Raw genomic sequence first — 13,255 nt, 5'->3', positions numbered from 1 at the left:
CGTGCTGGAAGATAAACTCTAACTGTTATTCTTGAATGCATTTACACCACCAATCTGTATGCTGTGTGTTATTGACCATTGAATTGGAGCAGTAAAGCACCATTGTGGGTGCTGTGCCTGCCAGGTGCACAAGTGCCTGACTAGTGTATGGGGAGCTGGATGGGGCTTAGAGCTGGCCAGCCTGCCTCTCTGCAGCCTCACAAAACACAAACCTCATAAAGTTAAAACAAAACAAAACAAAACAAAACAAAACAAAACAAAAACACGAAAAGAATAAAATCTGAGTTTGCAAGGGATTTAAGGTATTTGGACAAGAAATAGTGTTTACATAGAAAAATCTTACTTTTCTCTCTGGTGCCTTTAAAATACATTCCTCATCCTTTTTTATGTCTGGAAAATCAAACTGCTCTGAAATAAAATTTAGATAGTACAAACCTGGTACTATACGTGATTTTTTTTTTTCTCATAATAAGTCTCAGTCTTATCCTTCTTCATCCTTGTTTTTCTGTCTCAATGGCTCTCTAAAATGATCTCTACTCTCGTTTTGAAAAAAAGATAAATCAACACTTTGGGTTACATTTACTTTGTGCAAGGTTTTGTCTGTTTCCTTTTGTGACAAGAAAAAGTCACAATAAAAACATTATAAATAAATTCACACCTGTATAAACATGCTGGGGTATCAGAAAACACCTGATTTATAGTCTTTTAAATGGGTAAAGAAGTGACAAATTCAGCTCAATTCTGGAATGCCTGTGGAAAGCCTGTTTCCTTTGCTAGTTAGCTCCCAGGCAGTCCACAAAGAAAGCTTCTTCCAGACCCTGAATGGGCATCCTGTTGACGTGACCACAGAGAATTTCTGCCAGGTTAGAGGTACAGGAGCTGGGCTTAAAAGGTGTTCCCTAACATCATTCCCAACTCAAGTCTTACTGTAATTCCCAAGAAATGTCAGGGAGAGAGCTGAAAGTGTCTGTGTTGTCTATAGGTTTGGTGAGGCAAAAAGTGAGGAAAGGTAATGCTGTCAGCTCTGAGGGGGTACAATCCCACATCTTCACATATTCTTCTGTCTTAATGTTCACAGGTAGAGGGGATGCACCACCAGCACTGACAGGTCCTCCTGTCTCAAGCGAACTGTCCTTTCACCCTGTTCACTCCCAGGTGAGGAAAGGAAAGGACCATCCTCTGTCATCTTGATAATCTAAATACCTGGATGCAGTGAGCACACTTAGCCCAGCAATATGCACATTTCTGCAAGAGTAAGATGGGCCTAAGAACAATTATCAAAATTATTTGAAAAAGTCCCAATGTCTTCTGACTTTCCTAAACATGTCGTGAGTAGTCAAGTAACTTTCCAGAAAAAAAGATACAGGCACTTAAGCACAAATGTAAGTACATTTACCCAAGATGTCTATATATAGGTAGGTTCTATGAGAAATTAAATTAGTTTTTCCTAACCAAGTACTTAGTTCAAATCCCTGCAATTCTGTTATAAAATTACTTATTAAATGAGTTCTCATTTTTTAATCTTCATTTATTAGTTACCTTTGTTTTGAAGGAACATTTATGAGATTATTTCTTAAGTTTTTTCTTCCACCAGTTTAGTTATAGTGCTTTTGTGGCATGCTATATAGTAAAGCATGATGACTCACTTAAATTAGATTGCTATAAATTATAACTTAAATACTCTTAAAATAGAGTACCACAGATATACCACAGTTCTCTTTCCAAAAAAACAATGGATAGATATGGAGATGATGTTTTTGTTGGAGATGGATATCTTTTAAATCAACTAACACAAACAGTATAAATATAATCTTTTATTCAAGTTCAGACAGAAACAAAGTCATTTGCACATTATATATATACCATATAGGAAGGACTGAATGATCCCCTGTTTTAGCCTTCTAGGTTGCAATGAGTTACCAACCCCAGAAACAGTTCTGGACAATATACCAAGCTGTTCTCTGGGTTGTCCATGTTTAGCAGCACTGGTGGGAGCCTCCTCTGTTTCCCTTCCCTGCTGGACCACCCATGCAGAATGGCCACTCATAGAGTCCAAGGAAGAAAATAGTTATTTTTCCTGTCTTCTGAAATAACTTGTCCTTTTTTTTCTTTTTTATTTTCTACCAAGTTGAAAGTTTTCTGTTCTACCTGGGGCATTTTCTCTCCGCCTTCATCTGACAATTTAAATACAGCTCTGTATATTTTTTTTTTCTTTCTTCATCAATCAGAGTGAACAGAGGAGCAGAGAGTAATGCTGCTTTAATTGTTTTCAGGTCTGAGAAAAGAGCAGGAAACCAGTTATGAGCAAAAGAGAGGAAGAAATTAATAAACAGACAGAAAAATATTAATTTTTGAGAGAAGTATTTTTTATAGTGTTTAAGCCCCCTACTTCTCCCATGCAAATGTCTTATGGGAGACAGGAGGAATAAAAGGGTTAAGAACAAGGACCAACCAGGCAGCCTTGCTAAAACAAATGGATCCTTTCAGACTAATTTGTATTTTCTCAGTGCAATGTTTATAGTTGGGCAATAAATACACAAAAAGCCTTACTATTTTGCTGAGGAGCTAGAAATATCCTTCAGGCCAAATCAAAGCCACTTCTTTCTAATTTGAGACTCCAGTGCAAACTGAAATTCTCTCTCACACAGATGCACCATTTGTTTTTCTGAACCTCAAAATAGGATTTCAGACACTTGGTTCTGAGCAGGAACTGAGCCAAAGACCATGAACCATCCCAGGTTTCCCCTAATGGCAAACCCCCTGGGAAGCGCCAGACAGTTCTGCATTCATGTGCTGGTAGGGTACTCAAAATATTCTTCACAGCCCTTTTCAAGTACTTCCTCAGACACCATTCTGTCTGTTTTACTACATTTCAGTCAAAAGACAAGTCTGTCATTTTTACCTTTGAACAACATACTAGAGAATGGCAGCCAGATCAAAAGCTTACTCAGAGTGGGCAACTCTCTGTTAAGGGCCACTGCAGGCCCCATCTGCCAGCCTGATGAAGAGGCAGAAGATCTGTGCTGCCTGCTGGGGGCTAAGATCCACGATGACCCAGAGAGCAGCCCAACTTGCCAAGAGCACAGACTAGTAGCCACTACTACTATTTCACGTGGGTACAAATGACACCGCAAGCCAAAAAATGGGCAGGATAAAGGATGACTGTAAAGTCCTGGTGAGGCAGGTGGAAAATATCAGTGCCCAATTCCTCTTCTCATCTATGCTACCAGCTGGAAAAATCGAGACAGAAGAGAAAGAAATAGAAAGACAGAGAGAAAGAAATAGAGAAGACCCATAGTGCAGATAAAGATCTGGCCTCATTTACCTCGTTGGTGCAATCAAGGAGTTTTTGGCTTTTAATACAATGGGTTGTACTTTAATGATGATAACCTATCAGGGAAAAACAAGAACCACTGTCTAAAAGGGGCAAGAGAGTCTTTGGTAGCAGGCTGGCCAGTTTGGTTAGACAGGCTTTAAACAGAAGGACTGAGGGTAGGGGATGCATTGTATCTGAAGTGGCAATGCTCTTGCCACTGCTTCCTCCTGGGGAGCCAGTGCAGGGACAGATGTCCTTTGGCTGCCTCTCAAGATGAGAACCATAAGGCTAACCACATCAGGGGTGTGCCCCTGGTATGCCCCTTCTAGGGAACCTGCATGCTGGATCACCTCTCTGAAATGCCTGTACATGTACACAAATGTACAGAAATGCATGCAGCGTGGAGAATAAAAAAGAACTAAAAACCTGAACAGAGCCTTCATCTCATTGCTCACATTACTGGAATGTTGTCATGGATGGTTGTACTTTACAGAAAGGACAGGTCAGCGCAGCAAGGGGATGGCACTGCTCTGTGAGAGAGCACCAGGAATGCACTGAGCTCTATTCAGGGGCAGATGGACGGGTTCAGAGGTTATGGATAAAAATTAAGGGACAGGCTAACAGGGGTGAGTGACACTGTTGTGGGTGTTTGCTGCAGGCCACCTGATCAGGAGAAGGAAGCTGATGAGGCTCTCTGTGGACAGCTGGAAGCAGCCTCACTGTCACAGACCCTGGTTATCCTGGGTCATATCCTGGGTTATTCAACCACCCTGATACTGTTGGAGTATGTATGGAGGGACATCATGGCTCAGAACACCCAGTCCAGGAAGTTGACCATTGGCAATAACTTTCTGACAGAAGTGGAAGAGGACCCAAGAAGGAAAGGTGTGTTGCTGGGCCTTGCACTAACAAATTTGGAGGAACTGGTCAAAGATGAGAAGGCAGGGGGAAGTCTTGGCTGTAGTGACCATGAGATGGTGGAATTCAGGACCCTTCAAGGAGGAAGCAAAGCACTAAGGACTAGAACCCTCAACTTCTAGAGAGCTAACTTCAGCTCTTCAAAGAGGGGCATGGGTTAGGGCTCTAGAAGATAAGGGGGTCCAAGAAGCTGGTAAATATTCAAACATCACTTCCTCCAAGCTCAAGACCAGTGTATCCCCATGATAAAGAATTCAAGCAAAGTGGGCATGAGACCTGAATGGATGAGCAAGAAGCTTCTAGTTAATCTCAAACAGAAGAAAGCAGTTTATGGGATGCAGAAAAAAGATCAGGCCACATGGCAGAACTATAGGAACATCATCAGAGTATGCAGGGATGTAATAAGGAAAGCCAAGGTCTAACTGAAATTGAGTCTGCCAAAGGATATCAAGGACAACAAAAAGGGCCCCTGCAAGTACATCAGCAGCAAAAGCAGCATTATGGAAAATGCAGGGCTGCTGCTGAACCAGATGGGTGTCTTAGTGACAGAAGACACAGGGAAGGAAGAATTACTGCATGCCCTCTTTGTCTCCGTCTTTACTGCTGAGGCCAGCTCTTAGGAATCTCAAACCTCAGGGTTAAGAGAGGAATGCTGGAAAAAAGAAGATTTCCCCATGGTCTAAGAGGGTTTGGAGCTGAGGGAGCTGGCAGATATCGCTGTTAAGACACTCTCCATCATCTTTGAAAAATCATGGAGAGCAGGAATGGTGCCTAATAAGTGGAGAAAGACCAATGTTAACCCCATCTTCAAAAGAGAGTACATGGGAAACTACCAGCCAGTCAGGTTCATCTCCCACCCTGAAAAGGTGATGGAACAGATCATTCTGGAAGTCATCACCAAGCAAGTAAAAGAAAAGAAGGCGATCAAGAGTAGTCAGTTTGGATACACCAAGGGGAAACCATGCTTGACCAATCTGATGGTCTTCTGTGATGGCATGGCAGGATGGGTTGGTGAGGGTAGCCTACCTTGGCTTCAGGGCTTTTGACACTGTCTCCTATAACATCCTTGTAGGTAAGCTCAGGAAATGTGCTTGAGGGGAATGGACAGCAAAGCTGGCTGAATGTCAGAGCTCAGAGGGTCAGCAGAGTAGAATCCAGATGGAGGTCTGTGGTCTGTAGCATTCCCCAGGGATCAGTACTGGATCCAGACTTGTTCAACTTGTTTATCAGTGATCTAGAAAAAGGTGTAGAAGGCACCCTCAACAAGTTTGCTGATGATATGAAACCGGGGGTGATATATCAGAAGGCTGTGCTGCAATTCAGTGAGTCCTTGGTTGGCTGGAGAGTTGGATGGAGAGAAACCTAGTGAGGTTCAGCAAGGGCAACTGTAGGGTACTGCAACAGAGAAGAATAACCCCAAGTACCAGCAGAGGTTGGCAACTGATCTACTGAAGATCCTGCTCTATGGAGGAAGATCTAGGAGTCTTCACGAATGACAAGCTGACCGTGAGCCAGCAGTGCCCTTATGGTCTGGAGGGCTAATGGGATCTTGGGGTGCATCAGGAAGAGCATTGCCAGCAGGTCAGTATGGAGGTGATCCTGCCCTTTTACTCAGCCCTAGAGAGGCCACATCTAGAGTGCTGTGTCCAGTTTCTCAGTACAAGAATGGCAAGGAGCTAGTGGAGAGGGTTCAGCAGGGACTACAAAGATGATTAAAGGTCTGGAGCACCTCTCTCACAAGGACTGCAGGAGCTGGACCTATTTAGTCCAGGGCAGAGAAAACTAAGAGGGGACCTCATAAATACAAATATTGCAAATGTGAGTGCCAAAAGGATGATGCCAGATTCTTTTCAGTGTTGCCCAGTGACAGGACAATGGATAATGGCCATAAAATCAAACACAAGCAGTTCCACCTTGACATGAGGAACAGAGAGTGGGAAAGCACTGGAACAGGCTTCCCAGGGAGGTTGTGGAGTCTCCACCACTGGAAACATTCAAAACCCACTTGGAAGTGCTCCCGTTCTCCTTGGCTCTAAGTGAATGTCCTGGTTCCACCCAGGGCAGAGTTAACTTTTGCAGAGGTGCACAGCCAGGTTATTCTATACCAGCTCAGTGGAGACAGAGGGATGTGGGGCTTTTCACCAAGGTGTGCTGGGTGTGCCCTCAGGTGGCACCAGGTTCCATGTGCCGAGCAATCCCATGTCAACTATTTTCCTGTCTTGTACACTGTTATTAATACTGTTGCTGTTAATTTTCTTATTTAATTGTTGCTTCTATTAAACTCTCCTTATCTCAACCTATGATTTTTGCCTCTGTCCCTCCAATTCTCCTTTCCATCCTGCCACAGTGGGGAAGGAAGGAAGCAGCACATGTATGGGCTGTTTCCATGGGAACACTTAATTGAGGAATACCATTCCTAAACCATGACAGTGAGGCAGCAAAGCTCAGACAATCAAGTTCCGAACATAATCATTGTAAGTAAAAGCCTGGCAGTCAGTCCAAACTACTCTTTAGTCCTCCTGAAATCAGAGGTACTGGTATTTGAGCACACTTGAGAACCAAAGCAGTGCTTTCTCCCCACAAGTCACCTATTGTCATGTTTTGTAGGAAAAATTATTTCAACCAGGTGGGTTGAAATATAGGTGGGAAATAGGAGGTGGGATGTAATAATATGAATGACTAAGATACTTGATTTCAGCTTTTATTAAAAAAAAGGTCAAGACATCACTTTTACATTTTAGAATATTTTCAAACAAGGCCTTTCTGTTAAAGCTTTAGGTATCTAAAAAGTGTCTACATGATTAACACCTGTATGAAGCTTTGCAAGTCACACCATAGTCACCAAACAGCTATATTGCACAAAGATCCACACAATACCACACCATTTTTAGTTTAGTCTACATAGTAAAGTGCTGTTTCATAGGGAGAAACTTGAAAAAAATAATTATCTGGATAGGCAAGTACTGCTTAACTGTATTTCTGAATGTTGACACTTCCATGGTAGTGGAAAAAATATCACAGCGTGTTGTCAGTGCCTCTTGACAGTGTGTTTTTTATTTAATAGGCTGGAGTAAGCACCAAAGAGTACTGTCTGGAATGCATACTAAATATTCAAGTAACACCAAAAGCCAAATCAATTTTTAAACTCAGAATGAGATAAATACAAACAGATATATCAAAAGGTAGATAAATGTTTAAAGTAGCATCAGTTTCTGTCCAGTAGAGTAAGTAATTGCATAGCAGAACATGTTAAATGAATTTGAAACTCTAGTAGAAAAAAAAGCCCCTACATTTTTAATTTCTTACTTCTGTAGTCTTAAACCAATAATCTTTTTTTAGATCAGTGAGTCTGAGACACTGTCTTCATATCTGCAATATAGTGTTCATTTACAAATATTTCCATAAAGTAAAAAAAGGTCTGGAGATACCAGTCCAGATGCTTATGAGAAATCTAAATATGGAAATGTGGAATCCTAACCATGACATAAACCCTCTAATTTAGACCAGTTTCTGAAACAAAGGAATCAAAAATGAAACATTTGTCTGTGGAAGGAGATTTGGTCTGGAAAAGAAAGTTCAGCCCTACAACCTGCAGCTTTAAGCCAGTACACAGTTTGTTAGATGAATTGACCACTGTCCGTTCTATGAGGGGGGAAGTCACAGCTACTGAAGTGAGAATCCTTTCTCCTGGCTCTGTCTGCTTCACTCACATGCAAGATCATGACTCACCTACTCAATAGAGTATACTAATATTAGTAAGAGTTTTCAGTGCTTGACTTGTGTCCAATAAATATTGGAGGGGGAAAAAAAGCAGGAGGAACAAAAATGCCTAACAGCAGAGAGATCTGCCGAGTCTCACTAAAACTCAGTTTGCTCCACAACCTGAAAAAGCAAACTGTAAACAAAAACATGGGCATGTTTGTGTTACCAATGAAGCTACTCAGGAACATCCAAGTCTAGAAGTGAGCAAAGAGCTGTAGAGGGCCCTCAGAACTTGGTGACTAAGTAAACAAGCATTACCAACATAAACAAATGCAAAACAGCACACCAGGTGGGGAAAACCCTTCGTGCACAGCTAACCATCAGGACTGTGTGAAAAACACTGTAGAAGAAGCTTCATCATGAGCCTAGTATTGGGTTTCAACCAAAAAAAAGGGCAAATATGGTTTTAGGACTACAAGAAGAAGTAAAACAGAACTCTGTCATCCCTCACAGGAACAGACTGTCTTATGGACAGGCTGTTCAGTCAGCCTTATCAAGCGAGAAGAGAACAATGGCTTCAATCCAGTAAGAGGGAAGACGAAAGGGAGGGAAGGGCATGACAGAAATGAAAGGCCATAATGATAACCATTTAGAACACAAGAAATTACTGAAAGGCTAACTAGTAAGAGACAGTTTATCTTTTCTCCTGCAGGAGAAAATTTCAAAAGATACCCCATACTTCATACCTGCTGCTGGGACATCAAAGTGTTTCTCACACAACTCACACTGAATCTGTAGAGTGCAATTCCACACAGCCTTATCAAGACAGAAACATTTGTAGGTGAGATGCAGACAAGAAGTTGCCCTTGCTGGGTCTTTGTAGCCCCAAAGAGGCTGTCATGCTCATGCTGGCAATAGACAGCCATTTCTGACAGTTTTTTCCAACAGTGGCCACAGTCACAGGCTTAGGAGAGAAGACAGTGGGAGAGGTGGACTCCAGGTCAGATCAGTACAACAGTTCAGACAGCAAAGCCCACAAAAGTTTTCCATTATGACCTACATTCACTTAACTGTATTGTGATTTTCAGGTCCCATTTCACAGCTTTACAGCTGTATATGTGTACTTAGCAAGCATACTTCACACACATTCATCAAGATGCAACACTATCCCCAAATTAGAAAGCATATCCCCAAATTAGAAAGCATATCCCCAAATCAGAAAGCACCAAGTACTTATTAGAAACATCCTTCACTTTAGATCCTTATTTTTCCACAAGTCAACAGTGCACGCACCCTACTTTTTTTTATACATAGGTTTCTATAAAGAGAGGCAGTCCACCTCCATTCCCAGTAAGATCATATAAGAGATCCTCCTGGAAGATAGGTCAAAACTAGTGGAAGACAAGAAAGTGATCAGGGGCAGCCTAATGAGTTCAGCTAAGGCAAGCAGTGCCTGACTCACCTAGTGGTCTTCTGTGACCAAGTGACTGCACCAGTGGATAAGGGAAGAGCTAAGAATATCACATACCTGGACTTCTGTAAGGCCTTTGATAAGATCCCCCACTACAGTCTTCTAAATTTGAAAGAGGAGTGTTTAAGTGGATGGACTGTTCGGTGAATAAGGAATTGGCTGGATACAAAGCTACACACAGAGAATCACAGCCAACAGCTCAATGTCCAAGAAGAAACCAGTAATGTGCAGTGTCCCTCAAGGGTCTGCACTGGCACTGGTGTTGATGTGGAACTCATGAGGTTCCCCAAGACCGAGCATAATGTCCTGCACCTGGATCCAGGTAATCTCCACTATCAATACAGACTAGGGGATGGAGAACAGCTCTGCAAGAAGGACTTGGGCATCCTGGTGGATGAAAAATTGACCATGAACCACCAATGTGTTCAGAATGTCAGAAAGCATCCTGAGCTGCCCAGTGGCCATCAGGGCAAGGAAGATGATTCTCCCACTCTGCTCTACCAAGACTCCACCTGGAATACTGCAGTCAGCTCTGGGGCCCCCAGTACAGAGTGGTTCTAGAGGAGAGGCACAAAAATTGTCAGAGGGCTGAACCCCTGTCCTGTGAAGACATTGTAAGAGATTGAGTTGTTCAGCATGGAGAACGCTCCAGAGAGACCTTATTATGGCCTTTTAACATATAAAAGGATTTAAAAGAAAGATGGACAGAGACTTTTTACCAAGCCCTGAAGAGACAGGACAAAGGGCAATGGCTTTAAACTAAAAGATGATAGGTTTAGATTGGATACAAGGAAGAAATTTCTAACAATAAGGGTGGTGAGACATTGTAAAAGGTTTCCCAGAGAAGCTGTGGAGAGAGCCCTATCCCTGGAAGTGTTCAAGGTCAGGCTTTGAGCAACCTGGTCTAGTGGAAGATGTCCCTGCCCATGAGAAATGGGGTTGGAACTAGATGGTCTTTAAAGGTCCCTTCCAACTTAAGCTGTTCCCATGGTTCTATGATTCTGTGAAAAACTACTATGTGATACAGCTTTTAACATTAGAGGAACTGAAATTTGAAAGGAGACATCCTTTAAGGCAGAAATTAGGTCTCAAAACTTAACCAGTGCATTTTTAATATTCTTACTAAGAAAAATCCAAGCTGCTACTAGATAAAAAAAAATAACCTATAAAAGCAAGTATTAAAAGAAATACCTGATTTTTTTTTTTTTTTAATTCACATATGATTACTTATGTCAGCAACTCATCTGCTTTTGCCTAAATACCAGGTACTATTATTCACACATGCAAACATTTCTGATTTTTGACTCCAAATTCTGACATTTAAGGTACAATTGCACTTTCTTTTAGATAGCTTATAGTAAAAGCCTGGAAGAGTAAAGAAACTTACCATTATGCCACCAACTATATGACACTGAGTGTCAGAACTTGAGTTTTAACTTACAATCACATTAAGGGTATACAACATGCAATCAGATTCAAGTTTACCTTCATCATTCCAAGTATAACTTAAACATTCAACAACATTTCTAATTTCTTCCTCTTTTATCTTATATTTTTTTATATGCTATTTTGTGCTGAAAGGCCAAAGTGGTGCTCAGGGGTTAACTGGAAAGCATTTGACCCCACAGAGGCATTCAGGCAGATTTCTTAAGAGGGTAATGGCAATCACACACAGTCAGCTTTGACTTTATTAAATACAAAACTGACTATGTAAGTATTTAAGTTAAATAAAAGGCAGATTTCTACCCCGAAGAGTAAGTTTTGGTTGCTAGTCCTGAAAAGTAAATTTTGGTTGCTAGTCAGACTTCTTCCCTGCATCCCTCAGGAAAAGAAGTCTGTGGAGAACAGCATTGCACAGATCACAAGAAAGGCAGGCGAATTCCTCTGGTGCAGGAAGTGCCTGGACCATTTATTTAAAAAAATCACAGGCCAGAGGCTTGTGAGCAACATGTAGGCAGAATACAATTTATCAGGACTAAAAGCTAAGGTAGAATCCTTCTGCTTTCATTTTCTGTCTCCAAACAGCAGCGGGAAGAGATTACTGTACTAGATGTCGTTGTGGTACTCCCTGTACTTGGCTGTGACAGCTTCCTCAAGATGCACTGCCGCACCGCCCATTAAAGCAAACGCTGGGTACATTAAGCCAGAGCAATCCACCTCGCATTCATACAGGCACTTCATACGGCCTGCATCGTAAAACCCCACCCTGCCTCTGTCACAGTCCAGGCAAATGCCCAAGCACGATGGCAGGGGAAGGATTCTGCTTGCTGGATCCTTGGGAGCAGCAGGTGTAGCAGGGATAAAGAACTTCTTCATGCCTAAAGTGACCAGTGTGCAAGGCTGAGATGAGTCAAAGAAGGCATCTTCACTCCCACTGTCATGACCACTGTCTTGCTCATATCTGGAATAGAAAAAAAAACAAACATGCACTTTTGTCAAATGCTGCTGAAGTGGGATAAGTGATGTAAACTGGAGAAAACGGTTTTCTAAGATAGGCAATACCACATGATGACACAAAAAAAATTTGTGTGGTAAAAAAATCATAGAATTATAGAATGTCCTGAATTAGAAGGAAACCACAAAAAACATCAAAGTCCAAGTCCTGGTCCTGCACAGGACAATCCCAAGAGTTACACGATATGCCTGAGAGCATTGTCCAAATGCCTCTCAAGTGCTGGCCCGCTTGGTGCTATGACCACTTCCTGGAGAGCCTGCTTCAATGTTCCAACCACCCTCTGGGTGAAAAACCTTTTCCTAACACCCAGCCTAAGCCTCCCATGACACAGTTTTATGCCATTCCCTTGGATCCTGCCGGTGGTCACCAGAGGAAAGATCATGTCTGCCTCTCAGCTCCCCTCAATCTCCTCTTCCCTCCAGACTCTTTGAAATCCTCATGGCCCTCCTTTGGACACTCCCTAACACCCCAATGTCTTTTTTGTGTTGTGGCACCCAGACCTGCCCCCAGCACTGGAGGTGAGGCTGCCCCAGCTCAGAGCAGAGCAGGACAATCCCCTCCCTTGCCCGGCTGTGATGCTGGGCCTGATGCACCCCAGGACACCGGGGCCCTCCTGCCTGACAGGGCACTGCTGGCTCAGGGTCAACTTGTCACTGACCAGGAACCCCAGGGTCCTTTCCTGCACTCATTTCTGCTTTCCAGCCTGTCATTTGTTTGTCTGTCTGTGCATCCAGGGTTGCTCCATCCCAGTGCAGAATCTGTCACTCTCCCTTGCTGAATTTCATTCAGTTGGTGCCTGCCCAGTCCTCTCATTTGTCAAGGTCTCTCTGCAGGCCCTCCCTGACTTTGAGGGTGTCAAGAGCTCCTCCCAGTTTTGTATCATCTGTGAACTTGCTTAGTACCCTGGCCAGTCCCGTGTCCAAGTCATTTATGGAGATGAAGAGCACAGGGCTGAGGATGGAGCCCTGTGGAACCCTGCTAGTGACAGGTCACCAGACTGATGTCTGTATTTCACTGTAACCCTTTGTAACCCATTCACTGTAACCCTTTGTGCCTGACCCCTGAGCCAGTTGCTCACCCCTTGCATGCTGTGTTTATTCAGCTGAGCACTGAATATTTTATCCAGAAGGGAGAGATAGTATCAAAAGCTCTGATGAAATCCAAGAAGATTACATCCACTGGATTCCACTAGTGACAGGTCACCAGTCTGGTGTAACCCCATTCACCACGACCCTCTGTGCCCAAAACATGAGCCAGTTTCTCACCCACCACATGATGTGTTTATCCAGCTGTGTGCTGAACAGTTTGCCCAGAAGGATCTTGGGAGAGACAGCATCAAAAGCTTTACTGAAATCAAAAGAGATTACACCAGCTGGCTTCCCTTGGTCAGCTC

General features: G+C 42.8%; 1 protein-coding gene across 2 annotated transcripts in view; it reads right to left on the bottom strand.

Moving 5' to 3' along the window:
* Positions 1-6,922: 6,922 nt before the first annotated feature.
* Positions 6,923-13,255, bottom strand: part of TRIM36 (tripartite motif containing 36) — a 35,848-nt gene continuing 29,515 nt past the window's right edge. For both annotated transcript variants that reach the window (XM_086867964.1, XM_086867965.1), the window contains exon 10: positions 6,923-11,808. In XM_086867964.1, the coding sequence (XP_086724090.1) occupies positions 11,454-11,808 (355 nt within the window). In that variant the 3' untranslated portion in view covers positions 6,923-11,453. The remainder of the gene's footprint in view (positions 11,809-13,255) is intronic.

This window comes from Cyanistes caeruleus, chromosome Z (genome assembly GCF_971803275.1).
Source record: "Cyanistes caeruleus chromosome Z, bCyaCae1.hap1.1, whole genome shotgun sequence".
Lineage (NCBI taxonomy): Eukaryota > Metazoa > Chordata > Aves > Passeriformes > Paridae > Cyanistes > Cyanistes caeruleus.
The sequence above is the reverse complement of the archived record's forward strand: the minus strand, read 5'-3'. Positions and strand labels throughout refer to the sequence as shown.